The sequence below is a fragment of the Canis aureus genome, chromosome 19 (genome assembly GCF_053574225.1).
Source record: "Canis aureus isolate CA01 chromosome 19, VMU_Caureus_v.1.0, whole genome shotgun sequence".
In the NCBI taxonomy this organism is placed as follows: Eukaryota; Metazoa; Chordata; class Mammalia; order Carnivora; family Canidae; genus Canis; species Canis aureus.
The window spans coordinates 3,153,040-3,168,237 of NC_135629.1; the positions used below are offsets into that span (position 1 = coordinate 3,153,040).

Consider the following 15,198-nt stretch of genomic DNA (forward strand, 5'->3'; position numbering starts at 1 on the left):
AGAAAACTGGGTTTGTCTAACAAAGCAATGATAATTTCTAGTAAGTAAAGGTTTTCTTGCAACAGGAAAACAGAGGCAAGGGCCCTGTTTGAACTGAACACAGCTCCTCTGAAAACACATGCACCCACACAAGCTCTCCCAAATTCCCAAAGCCTGGGTTAAGAGACACAAATGCTTTTCTCCAAAAAGTCTACCTCAACAAGAAAATCATTTCCAGTCACTGTACCTGCCATCAGTCCAGAGGTAAGGAGAGAAACATTCTTAGGTCATCCTAGCTGAAGATGTGTACAAGTCCCTACACTTAGGAAAGTCCAGGCCACACCAGGAGGAACACACTATAAACCTGTAACTGCGGCAGCCTCTTCACCAGTATAAGCAGCCTCCCACCCAATCTACAGAGGGCATGCATATAACCACCTCATCTGATCCAGCACTGGAGTTGCAAGGACAAGAGGAGAAGCCAGTACATCCCAACCTAGCCCTGCAAAACAGCCAAAGTGAGTACTCTTTATGTCATTTTACAGAGAAGAGATCAGCTCCAAGAGGTGGAGCAAAGGGTCCTTTCCTCCTTCATAGTAGACCCCAGATTAGAATCCAAGTCTTCTGGCTCTGACAACAGCTTCTTCAACACCATACCACACCACACCACAGGGCCCTAGCTCACTGACAAGCCTTTCCCACGCTTGGATCTGTTCTAGTCTCTAATTTACGTTTTGCCCAAAGGAAAAAACAGAAATGTAAGGGACACCTGTAAGTTAAAAAGATATAAGACATGTATCAACCAAGCTATCATGCAGACCCTTATTTGTATCCTAATTCAAATAATAATTCAAAAAAAATTTAAAAAGAAAAAATACACTAACATGAAACAACTGGAAATTTGAACACTAATTAGATATTTGATGGTATCAAGGAGTATATTGTTTGCTTTTTTCTAGGCATGATAGCAGTACAGTGGGGTTTTCTTTAAGTCCTTATTTTGCAGAGATATATACTGAAATATTCAGGGATAAAAAAGTAGGTCTGCAATTAACTTCAAAGGATCTGGGAGGGGAACGACGGGGGCTACAGATCAATCAAGATTAACGATGAAAAACAAAAAAAGGATAAAGAAAAAAATGCAATGAAATACTATTCTACAACCTCTAGGATCACTACAGTTAAAAGCTGACCATATCAAGAGTTGGTGAGGACACAGAACAGCAGGAAGGTTTGCACTGCTAGTGGGGGTATATAATTGGTACAAATACTTTACAAACAACATGATATTGTCTCCTAAAGTTGAACATGTGAATATCCTGTATCCCTGTAGTTGAGCTCCTAGGTATATACCCACTAGGTGTGGGTGTGCTACATGCACCAATAATGATGAAATCTCACAAACATAACTGCGGAAAAGAAGCCAAGCACGGAAGAATATATACTTACATACTGCCTGATTGCATATATGAGGTTCAGAAACAGGTATAACTACTATAATTTTAGAAGCAAGACACTCATTAATTTGGGGAAGGAAGGATAGAGATTGGGGATGGACATGAAGGGTACTTTGGGGTATTGGGAATACTCTCCTGACTGGGTGCTGACTGCACAGGTTTTCAGTTTATGATAATTCACTGAGCTATATACACTTACGTTCCATGTGCTTCTTTTATTATGTGCACACAAAATTACCAAGTCACTTTAAAAAGAAAAATTTAAGTAAATAATAGGGAGACCTGGCAAAAGAGGGACACTGCTGGCTTACGTTTAGGAAACAATATTCTAAACCTTAGCTGAAGTCTACATCGTGGTTCTCCTTTAGCATCTACTTTAGCATCATGACAGGCATTTACAATTCTTCAGGCCCTGGTTGGACTCAAACCATCTGCCTCTGAATCTCAGGGGTTGGGACTGCCATCATCATTAGCTTAAAGCTACCCCCTGAGATTCCAAAGTGCAACCACAGCTGAGAACAACTCATTTAAGAAGGAATGAAGAACTCCGTCCTACTCACAATGTAGAGCCATAAACTACCTCTGATGACAGGTAGCCCAGATAGGGTTTGGGTGTCCTCACCATCAAGCCACCTCTGTTCTGATATGGAAATAGCCCAATGGCATAAAGAAACACTGCCAATGGTGTCAGACACTTTCAATCACTTACCACTTTTAAACGTGGTCATTATCTTATCATTGGGTCAGTTGCCTTCTTTCCCCAGAAACCCAACCAGGACAAAGACTCTCAGATACTAAAGTTAAGGAGTTCTACTCTACCTTTATTCAATCTGATAGCCTACAAATGGAACTTTTGGAATGGCCCCAAAAGAGAGGTTGTGTTTCATTTTTGCCTTTCCAAATTCTTAGTTCCTAAACTTCAAGACAAAAATTTTCCAAACCTACACAAATGTATCAGAAGACTGTGACATACTTGGAAAATTCTGTACTTTTAAAATGAACTTCAATTTTTTTTTAAATCAAAACTTTTATATCTCACAGGGATAAATTCCTTCCAATGGAATGCTCCCTCTATTTCCTGTTAATGACCATGACATGAAATTCCTTGAGCGGGAAAGAAAGGCATTCCCATCTCTCAGTCTCTCACTAGTCCCCATATTTGTTTAGAAGTCGCTCTGTGCTGACAAGCAGGCAGGGGATGTGGTTGACGGACAATGAAAGCGGCTGTTAGCCAGGGAAGGGGCCGAGCTGGCGCTATCTCTGGCAACGGTAACACAAATGACACAGGTTTCATCTGCTGGCTCAGGTTTCTAAATCCCTGACAGGGACCTTCATCACGTCAAGGAAACAGCACAGACTCCTTGCTTTTTATTTCTGGTCAGCTTACCGCTTCCTCCCCACCCCTCTGCCAACTTCACAGGAATTCAAAGACAGAGGAAGATGGGCAGGGTTCCTTTTTGAAGATAGTCAATGGCCTGCCTTTTTATTCTGTGGCAGGATCAAGAAATTCTCTTTACCTCACTGCCATCAAAAGAACTGCACTGCCCTCTCCCCTCAAAAATGGCAAATCAAAAAGCAGATGCCTACGAAATTTACCTCTATTTTTTCCAACTTTAAAGCATTACCTTTATGCAACCTAAACACAGATGTTTATGTAAAAGTTTTGTCAGATTTTAGCAGTCAGAAAAATATTTTTTTAATAAATAAAAATACATTTTAGATGTATTCAGATATTTGAGCCAGTTGTAATAATCTTACAGTTTATCTCACTAATTAGTGAGTCAAATAAAATCTCTGGCACATAATCATTAAGTTTTTTAAAGACTCCAATATTTTAAACTCTGAAGAGGGTCTTGCGAGCCATTTCCACTGTTATTCCAGGTACGATTCAAAAGTCAAAAGACCGCAAAACACATAAGAACACCGGCAGCTGAACCTCACAATGCTACTAGAAAAGCAACACCTAAAGTAGGTTCTATTTAGATAAAGCTTAAAAGGCAAAACTCAGCCATACTGCTGTACCTGCTCTGAAGCACATGAGTCGTGGCCACACAGCTCTTGCGCTCTGTGGATGGGTGTGGGAGAGGGGAGGGGCTGTAGCCGGCCAGGGCATGGTGACAGCTGCGGTGCTAGCCCTGCTCTGTACTTGGAGCTGAGTGGTGACTACAGAAGTATGTACCTCATCATTAACTGTTAAACTACAGGATGCTGTACCTACTTTTCTATATGTAGATTTTATTTCAGTTTAAAACAGCCACCAAAATAACCCAGTGTTTCCAGTAAGTTTCCCTGGGTGGCTCAGCGGTTTGGCGCCTGCCTTTGGCCCAGGGCGCGATCCTGGAGTCCCGGGATCAAGTCCCACGTCAGGCTCCTGGCATGGAGCCTGCTTCTCCCTCCTCCTGTGTCTCTGCCTCTCTGTCTCTCTCTCTGTCTATCATAAATAAATCAATCTTAAAAAAAAAAAAAAGAAGTATTTTGCAGTTTAAAGAAAGGCCCTATCTATATAATATAAAGCTTAGCCTACACACATGGCTCACAATGCCTCTGGCTTAGAACAAGAGTCCCATGCTCCAGTGCCTGCAGGACCCAGTGCAGGCAAGCACTTGATGGGGCACGTCAAGCAGCCCAACAGGTCCCCCCAGAGCTCCGGCACACTGCATGGCAAGCCCGCTCTGCAGAGCAGCGCTGCTCACCCCCAACCTGGCTGTTGCTGGTGGAAATGAAAGCTTCTCTCCAGAAGCCAGAAAGAAGTATCTTAAAGGTTATTTCCCAATTTCTAAACACTGGCAACTGATTCAAAATTTTAAAAACCCTGTGTAAACCAAACAAAGTATATCTATCACCAGATGCAGACTGAGGGCTACCTTTCTTTAGCCAAGGTCTTCCTTCTACCTGCTTTAAAGTAGGTACTCCCTTCTCTCATTCAGAAGTGCATTCCTGAACTGGGGCTGCAGTGGCCACTCTATCCACAGTAGATATTTAAAACACCCAGTCTGCTCCTCTCCATTCTTTCCCATCTGTCAGAATGCTCACCTCTTTCTTACAGCCCCATATCTAACCCTTCAAGCAGTTCCGTCAGCCCTACGACCCAACTATACCCAGAATCTGGACAGTTCTTAACACCTCTGCCTTCACCACGCTGGCCCAAGCCAACATTTCCTGCTCAGACTCTTCACAGTCTCCCTGCTGTCCTCTCACTCTCCTCACCTTCCACCTTCCATCCCCAGCCAGAGGGATTCTTGGGCAACTGAAACTACTCTCCAATTGCTTCTCCTCGCTTTCAGCGAAAAATGCAAAGCCCTAATCATAGCCTGAGGCCCTACATGATCTTACCCTTGACCTAGACTTTAGCAGTCTTAAGGGAAGGATTCCGGGCTAGACAAATGCACTCTTTCTTAAACTTTCCTCATTTCCTCCAAGTTTTCTAGGAAATTTCCTTAAGAATATTTACCTTGTTTTGACAACTAAAGGGCCTAGAAAACCATACAGGCACTCTGAAAAGTGTTCATAACCCATGACTCCGCAACTGTATCCTAGAGATAAGACTCCCACATGTGCAGACACACATTACATAGTTTTTAATATCTTAAAAGGAATAAGCTATTTCTACCTGTAGACGTGAGGGAAGCTGGGATTTTCCCAGAGCAAGGCAACAAAAATTGGGCAAGGAGACTGGCCCAGACGTCCTGGCTGACAAGAGATAAGTATCTGAGAAAGGCCATTTTCTTTTCATAGCAGATCTTCAGAGCATAGGCTCTAGAATCAGACAGACATAGGTTTAGACTGTAGCCCTGCTACTTACTAGCTAGGTTACTGTAGGCAAGTCATTTAACTTCCTGAGACTGTGTTTCATCAGATGCAAAAAGAAGTCAGAGAACTTTCTCTTAGGGGAACTAAAGGTTGTAATCAATATCGGGTGGGAAGGGGCAGGGAAGGAAGCTGGCATATAACAACTACTTGATATGGTAGCTCCAAGCCCCATGAGAATGGCACCATAAGCCTCAAATCTCTGCCAATCCTCACATGGTTTCCTCACTCCCTGAAAGACCACAATTCTTCTGGCTCGATATCCAGGACCGGGGCATTCCCGCATCATGACACACAAAGCTTTTGGCTTAAGTCCAAACCTTTTCAGTGGACAGTCATCTCTAAAAACATAATAAAGCTGCCAGGAAAATCTGCTTTAAAAAGAAAAAAAAAAACTCACTTCACAGCCACATTTATTTTGTCAAGTGAGAAACCCCAGACCCATAGCTAGGGACCACATTTGCCGATTGTTAAAGCACTTCAATTAGAAAAGCTGGGTTCTTGTTTGGCTTGCAAAAATAACACTAATGGTGCCAAAAGAAAAATGGTAGTACAACAAATATAAGTCATAAAGGCATTTGCACAACCAAACAGCTTCAGCGCTCTGGGCAAGTGAGAACCAACTCTTGCCACAGAAGTGATACTCACCAATGGCCCTGCGGAAGTTCTCCATCAGCACCTCTGTCTTCTTGATCTCCGTGGAGTAAACTTCACTCCCCACCATTGGGCAGAAAGGGACCTTACTACCCAGCTCCTGAGCGATAGCCAGAGCTAGGGCTGTCTACAGAAAACAGTGGAAATCACTTGTTTTACATTCTTGAAAATGCAGTAATTCAGAAACAGATGCTATTTAAAAATACATGAACCAGGAATAACTGAAAATCTAGTCCTTTTATTTGTAACATCATTTGGCATGCTTCATATAGTAGATGCTGAATGACTTTTGTGGACAGGCAATTTATAACCCAAATGGCATCTTTAATCATCCCTGTATAATTACAACAGCTGTCACTTACTGACACTTACCAGTGTGGGCCCGACTGTAAGTGCTTCATGTGACCCTCCACTCCCCCTAGGAGGTAGACTCTAAATTCTCCCCACTTTACAAATGAGGAAACTGAGGCACAGGAGAGCTTAAATAACACGTCCTGGGAACAATAATCTCAAAAATGGCAGAGTGGGAACTTTAAGTCTGGTGGCAGAGCTTCAGAGATCGTGTTCCCATGGTAATCAGTAGTCTCCTAAAATACTTCCTTCACTATTAAAACAGGGCCCTGGGGATCCCTGGGGGGCTCAGCGGTTTGGCGCCTGCCTTTGGCCGAGGGTAAGATCCTGGAGTCCCGGGATCAAGTCCCGCGTCAGGCTCCCAGCATGGAGCCTGCTTCTCCCTCTGCCTGTGTCTCTGCCTCTCTCTCTCTCTCCCTCTCTCTCATGAATGAATAAATAAATAAATCTTAAAAAAATTTTTTTTAAATAAAACAGGGCCCTGACCTAATTGCCCAGAACACTACTCCAGGGTGGTTTTTACAGGCACAGGAGAACACCAACCTCCAGTCCTTCAAAAACCACTAATCAAAGAACGAATCACAGGACATTTGCTTTGTATTGAGTGGCCTGCCCACAGTGAGGAACGATGCAGGAGCTAGGTTCTAAAGCTATGAGCTGGTCCTAAGTTACAATTGAACATGCTCTCATAAACTATGAACTGATTTTTAGTAAGACAGCTATTGCTGGCAAATGCTAACACAAGCAGATTTAACAGCTGCATGGTCACATACCAAGTATAAAAAGCCAATGCGTTAGAGCTGGTACAGGACAGGGAAATGCCATGGTGTCTGAATGCATACATCTTTGCTCAACTTTGAAACAAGAGCCTGAGTAAGGTCAATTCCCAAGGCATATATATGAGCTAAGCAAGAAAGCAAGCTTGTTCTACACAAAGTGGATCTCTGAGACAGTCTTTTACAACCAGCCTAGTAAGGTTCCTCTTAGAAGGAACCTCTTCAGTGCCATTTTGGTGATGGTTTTAAGATGGTAGAATGTGTTAGAGAATCAGCATAAAGCATAGCACAAAAAGCACTGGTGGATGGACAAAAACTGGGTTGCAGTCCTGGTTCTACAACTGATTTTCACTGTGACCCTGGGCATGTGGCAAATCTCTGGTGCCAGATTTCCCCACCTGTCAAATCAAAATCCTAGGTTAAATCACAAGTCCAACTTGGTGCCCACAGCCTGGTTCCATTTCGCCCTGCTGAGTCTTGTGTGTTTTTAAACTCAATTTATTGCCCATTTTTTAATGTTGGGAAATTTCACATAAAAATTCATGTATTTAGCTTCTTTTGAGGAACCAGAAGGTTTGGCCACAAAGGGCCCTCATTACCACTTGGTGGCGCCTGGTATGTACCTCTAGAACAGCTGCCACCTTCAGTGAGGGCACGCCCCTCTGGCCACCACAGCCAGCCCACACCCTCAGGCTTGTATCCAGGCACTCTCTCATCCCCATGGCCTGTGTGGGTGGGCAGCTGAGTTTGGGACCTCAAGGCTGATGCCTCTAAAACTGTTATTGTCTGGTACTCTAAAAGGGAAGGGAAAATCTCTGAAGCATGACAGGGTACAGTGTGAGGGGCAGACCCTAGCACCATGCCCACCTTTTTAAGATTTTATTTATTTATTCATGAGAAACAGAGAGAGAGAGATGCAGAGACACAGGCAGAGGGAGAAGGAGGCTCCATGCCGGGAGCCCGATGCGGGACTCGATCCTGGGACTCCAGGACTACGCCCCAAGCAAAAGGCAGACACTCAACCACTGAGCCACCCAGGCGTCCCCATGTCCACCTTTTTTTTTTTTTTTTTAAGATTTTATTCATTTATGCATGAGAGACACAGAGAGAGAGAGAGGCACAGAGACACAGGCAGAGGGAGAAGCAGGCTCCAGGCAGGGAGCCTGCCATGGGACTTGATCCCAGGTCCCCAGGGTCCCACCCTGGGCCAAAGGCGGCGCTAAACCGCTGAGCCACTGGGGCTGCCCCCATGTCCACCTTCTATCCAAACCCACCACCTACTCAGCCATTCCTTTCTCACCCAGCTATCTCCACAGGCCCTGACTCCACACATTCAGCTGTGAACTTCAAAGACAGAAACTATATATGGTTCAATGGCACACCCCCACCTCTACCTAAGACAGAAGAGATGATCAATATCCCTCCAATAAAATATGATAATTATTTGGTTAAGAAATGCTTCAGGTGTGGGGATCCCTGGGTGGTACAGCGGTTTAGCGCCTGCCTTTGGCTCAGGGTGTGATCCTGGAGACCTGGGATCGAATCCCACGTCGGGCTCCCGGTGCATGGAGCCTGCTTCTCCCTCTGCCTATGTCTCTGCCTCTCTCTCTCTGTGTGTGTGTGACTATCATAAATAATAAAAATTAAAAAAAAAAAAAAAAAAAAAAGAAATGCTTCAGGTGTGCCTAGTTTCTTCCATTTAAAGGCTCCCAGGAGGCAGGTATACAGTATAGCTAATACACCCATATTTGTTACACAGTTCTAAATTGCTTGTATGAGGAGATCCCTGGGTGGCTCAGTGGTTTGGAGTCTGCCTTCGGCCCAGGGCGTGATCCTGGAGTCCCGGGATCGAGTCCCACATCGGGCTCCCTGCATGGAGCCTGCTTCTCCCTCTGCCTGTGTCTCTGCCTCTCTCTGTGTATGTGTGTCTCTCATGAATGAATGGATGGAATCTTTAAAAAATAAAATAAAAATAAAAATAAATTGCTTGTATGAGGTCTCTGAATCCTCCCAACTAGCGTATGAACTTGATGATCTAGTATTTGATGCTGTATTTGATAATTGTATTTGATAGACTTAGAAAATGAAACACACAAGTTACTAACTCACCCAAGGTCAATTACCAAGCAGCAAAGCATGCAAACCCCAACCCCCAAGACATTATTTCTTTGTGAGCAGCCTCCATCTAAGTGGCAAGTGGCACACAAAAAAGAGGTTGTTGCAAAGAAAAGACTGAAGAAATCTATTTTCAATCTCATCTGAACATCTCCTTTCTCTAAAGGCTAAATATAAAACCCCGTTATTAGTAGAGTGAGATCCTCAAGAGTGGATTAGCCATATGAACCACATATTTGCATCTCTAAAATAAGCACCATATTCCTGCCTGCCACTTAGTCAAGTCACGTAAACCATAGATCCCGTCAGCACACCATAAAGCAGGAGAGTTACCACAAGCCTTCATACACATGGAAACGGACTGAACAAACCCATAGTGCTGAGAACTTCTATTTCCTAGGAGGAAAATGGTACAATATTACAAAAGGAATAAAGGGAGTACCTGAGGGGCTCAGGCAGTTAAGCATCTGACTCTTGATTTTGGCTCAGGTCATGATCTCAGGGGCACGAGACTGAGCCCCGTATCTGCTTGTCCTTCTCCCTTTGCTCCTTCCTGCAGCCTGCACTAGTACATGCATGTACACGCTCTCTCTCAAAGAAAGAAAGAAAGAAAGAAAGAAAGAAAGAAAGAAAGAAAGAAAGAAAGACTACCATCACCTTTAAAGTCCAGAGAGTTTTGACAGATAGCATGTACACTCTCTGAAAGAAAGAAAGAAAGAAAGAAAGAAAGAAAGAAAGAAAGAAAGAAAGAAAGAAAGAATTAATTTATGCTTCTAGCAATATGGTACACTAGAAAGAGCCATGCTCTTTCTTCCTGCTACAAAACACCTGGACATAAAGAAATAATAATAAAAAATCCAGAGTAGGGATCCCTGGGTGGCGCAGCGGTTTGGCGCCTGCCTTTGGCCCAGGGCGCGATCCTGGAGATCCGGGATCGAGTCCCACGTAGGGCTCCCGGTGCATGGAGCCTGCTTCTCCCTCTGCCTGTGTCTCTGCCTCTCTCTCTCTCTCTGTGAGACTATCATAAATAAATAAAAAAAAAAAAATTAAAAACAAATCCAGAGTAGTAAAACTACCATCACCTTTAAAGTCCAGAGGGTTTTGACAGGAACCTCAGCAAGGTACAGTGGTAAGAGAAAACTCCCTGAATAAAAAGGAGCCCCGAAGGGCTATGCATGAGTAGAAAAGGCAAGCCATAACCAAAAAAATCCTGAAATACAAGGTATAAACTTATCCATCCTGCCATGGATAAGGAGAGGATTAGTCTTTATACTGAGGACTAGAAAACCCACTCCACAAAATTCATAGTAAGTGCCCTGGGCAGGAGGGCAGGAGGGCAATTCACAAGCACTTTCAAGAGAAGCGTCACAGAGTTGATGAGCCAAACACAAGTTCACAAGCAGACAGAATACAGAAAAAATGAAGATACTGAGTCATGAACAAGGAACAAGAGGCTATGAAAAATAGCCAGTTTTTTTTTTAAAAGCCACATTTTGAAGGGAAAAAAACTGAACTTAAGTGGGGGATGTTCCTTCTTTACTAAAAACAAAACCAAAAGCAAGCTAATACATGTAGAATGACAGATGTAGAAAATCACCATTTTGCAACCACCAATGTATTTACTGAGAGTGCAATAACCATCAGGGAATGCTATACCATGAAGGTGAAAGGATAGTCACAACATCTCAGCGCGCCACTTACGATGAGTAATCAATTACAAAGGGAACCAGGACCTTCAAAGCAGAGCTTGGCTTCTGGCCCATTGTGTTAGCCTCCTGCTGGGATGCAATGGGAGACAACATACCTGCGCAGGGTTCCACCAAGTGTTTATCGTTTCCCACAGATAGAACAATCAGACAATTGTTGTAGGGCAGCTGTAGGATCTTCTTACAAACAACTGTCCTGGACTCTTCAAAAAAGTCAATGTCAAAAAAGAAAACAAAACCAAAAAAGGCTGGAGAGGGCAACCGTTTAGATAAAAAGAGACTAAAGACATAGCAATGACCGTAGTATGTGATCTTTGTATTCTGAATTTAAAAATATAAAAAATGACTGGAATGACTTGGAGAAATTTTAATATACACTAGACATCAGGTAATACTGTTAAGCAACATTAAATTTTCTTGGGTGGATGCTGGTACCTTGGTGTCCTTAGGAGAATGTTCTTGCACTGACTTTCAAATGGTTCAGAAATAGAGAAAATGCAAATGTCACAAAATATTTACAATAACTTATTTACATGTGGGGTATAGAGGGGATCACCATACCATTCTTTTTTTCTTTTTTTTTTTTTTTTAAGATTTTATTTATTTATTCATGAGAGACACAGAGAGAGAGGCAGAGACACAGGCAGAGGGAGAAGCAGGCTCCATGCACCGGGAGCCCGACGTGGGATTCAATCCCTGGTCTCCAGGATTGCGCTCTGGGCCAAAGGCAAGCGCCAAACCACTGTGCCACCCAGGGATCCCCCACCATACCATTCTTCCAACTCTTTTTAGGTTTCAAATTTTTCAAAATGAAAAAAAGAAAAATATTCTTGGGTTGGATTAAACAGCAGCTTAGTCATAGCCTATAAAACAAATAGACTGGAACAGAAGTCTAAAGAAATCACTCAGAATGCAGCAGAGCCAAAGAGAGAGAAAATATGAAAAAGAGGTTGAAAGACAATACAAAATGAGAAGCTCTGGCCCAGGGTTTCCCAATGTTGGCACTACTAATATTTTATGCTGGATAATTCCTTCATGTAAGGTCCGTGTGCTATAGGATGTTTGGCAGCACCCGTGGCCTCCACCCAACAAAATGCCAGTAGCGGTCCCTGCTCAAACAAATTGTGACAACCAAGAATGTCTCTAGATATAGCCAATGTCACTTGGGGGGCAAAAACTGCCCCAGGCTAAGAACTTCTGCAATTAAACATCATCTGACTGGAGTTCCAGAAGAGTATAAAGAGAATAAGGAAATGCAACATCTGAAGAGGTAAAATTGTAGTGATACATATCACAGTGAAGAGGTATCAAGAAACACATAGTGAAATACCAAAAACATCCAGAAAGACAAAATTCTCAAAATTAGACTTTTCAAAAGCAACAGGTATCAATAGAAATAGCACCAAGAGAAAACAGTTATCAACAGAATTATATATCAGACATAAATATCTTTCCAAACAAGAGCAACAAAATAAATGCAAACCTGAATTGACCACCAATAAACTTCTAGAAGCAACATTTATTTTTTATTTTTTTAAGATTTTATTTATTTATTTATTCATGAGATACACAGAGAGAGAGAGAGAGAGGCAGAGGGAGAAGCAGGCTCCATGCAGGGAGCCCAACGTGGGACTCAATCCCAGGTCTCCAGGATCACACCCTGAGCTGAAGGCGGTGCTAAACTGCTGAGCCCCTCGGGCTGCCCTAGAAGCAACTTTTATATGATGTACTTTAGAAAGAAGAAAAATGGAAGGAGAGGGAAGGTAACAGTAAATACACTGGACAATCTGATGTTGCCTCCAGCGAGATAATTAAAGCTCACATTTATATGGCATTTTAAAAGTTCTTCACGAATACGCCACATCATCCTCTATTGTAAGACACTAACATAAAATATGCCATCAATTCAACTAAATGGTTAAAAAATGGTAAGTCATTATCTTACAACTGACTGGTTTAAAAACTGTCTGAAATAAGGCATGTACTACTTCAGAAAAGGTGAAAATGGGCAGCCCGGGTGGCTCAGCATTTTAGCGCCACCTTCAGCCCAGGGCCTGATTCTGGAGACCCAGGATTGAGTCCCACGTCAGGCTCCCTGCACGGAGAGCTTGCTTCTCCCTCTGCCTGTGTCTCTGCCACCCCCACACCCCCTGTGTCTCTCATGAAAAAATAAAAATCTTTAAAAAAAAGAAAAGGTGAAGATACTTCCATCGGGTACCCATGGTGGGGTCGACACCAAAGCTGAAATGTAAAGCCTATTTCTTTACACACACAATCCCAAGCTCTTACATTCCCATACCAAGTGGCCCTTCTGAGGACCTTGCAAGGCTCAGAATGTGGGCTCTGATCTATTTTGTGTACCTCAACAGTCCTCTCACAGATCCCAACAAGCCATACTGCCTCCTCTGCCTGAAAGCCCTTTTCTCCCCCGAAACCAAACTCACCCCCAACTCTGCAGGGCAAATGTCAAGTCTCGACCCTTCCAGCTTTACCAGCCCTTGGTGCCACATCCAGCTCAAATCCCAGCTGCATTTAAGACCAGTCAGTACCTCAAAGCTTAGTGGCCCACTGAAGTATGTTGTGCTGTCATGGTTTCCTCTCTCTGCCCTGGAGAGACTGGAAGCCCCTTAAAGATAAAAACCACCTAATTCCTTCCTTCTTCCTTTCTTTCCCCATCTCTTACACAGCCAGAAGAGTGCTAGGTAAAGTTAGCCTTCAGGAAAATGGTTGCTGACTGATTTTCTTTCCCCCTCAAAAAAGATGTCATCCCCAAGATTTAATGAAGCCCTAGGCCAACAGAAATGTGTTTCCAAGGTAAAGGAGACTGGAAAGAGATAAAGGACAAATTCTAGACACAATGGAGACCCCTCCAAGGAGTTCATCCTCTCTTCTTTGGAGGTCAGCCAGGATAATTTGAATTTTAGGAGTATGGATTTTAGACACTCTATTGTTTTATTGCACATTAGTTTTTCAAACATACGTATAACCAATTTAGCTAAACAAAGACTAGTTAAGACACGAATTCAATTTGGCTTAAACATTAAGATCATTCTCTTGGGTAGATTTAAAAAATGAGAGAAAAGGAGTACCTTGCCAGTTCCAGGAGGTCCTGCCAACAAGACAGCTCTTCCAGCCATTTTCTTGCTTTTGATTAATTCTACTATCACACCACATGCCTAGACACCACAATGGAAAGAAATAATAAATCAGTGTTAAAATGTTTCACATGGGGAAAAAGTCCAGTCTTTAGTCCAAACAACTCACATACTCATTTAGCCAGCATGAGTGCCTCTATGCTGCAGGCACTGTTCTAGGTGCAGATGGGCAGTGGGTGACAAAAAGAAAGTCTTGTGGTCTGGTGGAAGGGGCACACACAAAAATACTGTAGAACTACTGTAAAGAAAAACAGGGTAATGATCTGGGGAAGCCTCTCTGAGGAAACTACATTTGGTATGTGAAGCTCTGGACAAAGGGGAAGAAGTGTTGCAGACAAAGGAAACAGCAAATTCAAAATGCAGGAATGAGCTTGGCAAATCCAAGGGACAAAAAGGTTGCAGTGACCAAAGCATAGACAAAAGAAGAATGGGAACATGAGCTTCAAGAGGCAGGCAGGGGCCAGGACTCAGAATAGTATTTTATTTAGTCCATAGTAAAGTTTGGATTTTAATCTACATGTAATGGGAAGCCACTGAAAAGGTCTTCGGCTTTGTGTTCCATGATGATTTCTTTTTAAAAACCTCGATGAGGGGATCCCTGGGTGGCTCAGCGGTTTAGCGCCTGCCTTAGGCCCAGGGCATCATTCTGGAGTCCCAGGATCGAGTCCCACATTGGGCTCCCTGCATGGAGCCTGCTTCTCCCTCTGCCTGTGTCTCTGCCTCTGTCTCTGTGTCTCTCATGAATAAACAAATAAATAAATCTTTAAAAAAAAAAAAAACCTCGATGGCACTGTGTGGAGAATGGTTGGTAGGGTTACAAATGGGAGCAGTGATTTCTAGCTTGGGGACACGGGGTAGGCTCCAGGTGCCTACACACCTCCCAAGTCTGGGAATGAAATTGAAAACAAAATTGTGTATATAAGTGTCTATAGGCATTTTTCCAGGGAGGAGTAACAGTTTTCATCAGATTCCCAAGTTAACTTATTAAGGGTTAAGAACTAAGGCATACACCACTAGTTGGCCATGGCACACGTGAGGTTAAACCTAGTGCACCAGTAAGATTAATTGAATGCCTTTTGGAATCCTCAAGAGTAAATTACTTGATGATTTGTTGTTATACCTTAAGTTCACGCTAACTCTCCAAATACTACTAAGCCATTTACAGTACATACACACACATATATATATATCTATAAAT

The 15,198-nt window shown here is 43.0% G+C and overlaps 1 protein-coding gene across 1 annotated transcript in view; it reads right to left on the reverse strand.

Annotated features, from left to right (window-relative positions):
- The window catches only part of RUVBL1 (RuvB like AAA ATPase 1), a 41,656-nt gene that overhangs the window by 23,530 nt on the left and 2,928 nt on the right, over positions 1 to 15,198 (reverse strand). Inside the window, exons 2-3 of the mRNA XM_077857601.1 lie at positions 13,935 to 14,021; positions 5,892 to 6,024 (exon numbers count right to left, since the gene is read on the reverse strand). Coding sequence (XP_077713727.1) covers positions 5,892 to 6,024; positions 13,935 to 14,021 — 220 coding nt within the window. The remainder of the gene's footprint in view (positions 1 to 5,891; positions 6,025 to 13,934; positions 14,022 to 15,198) is intronic.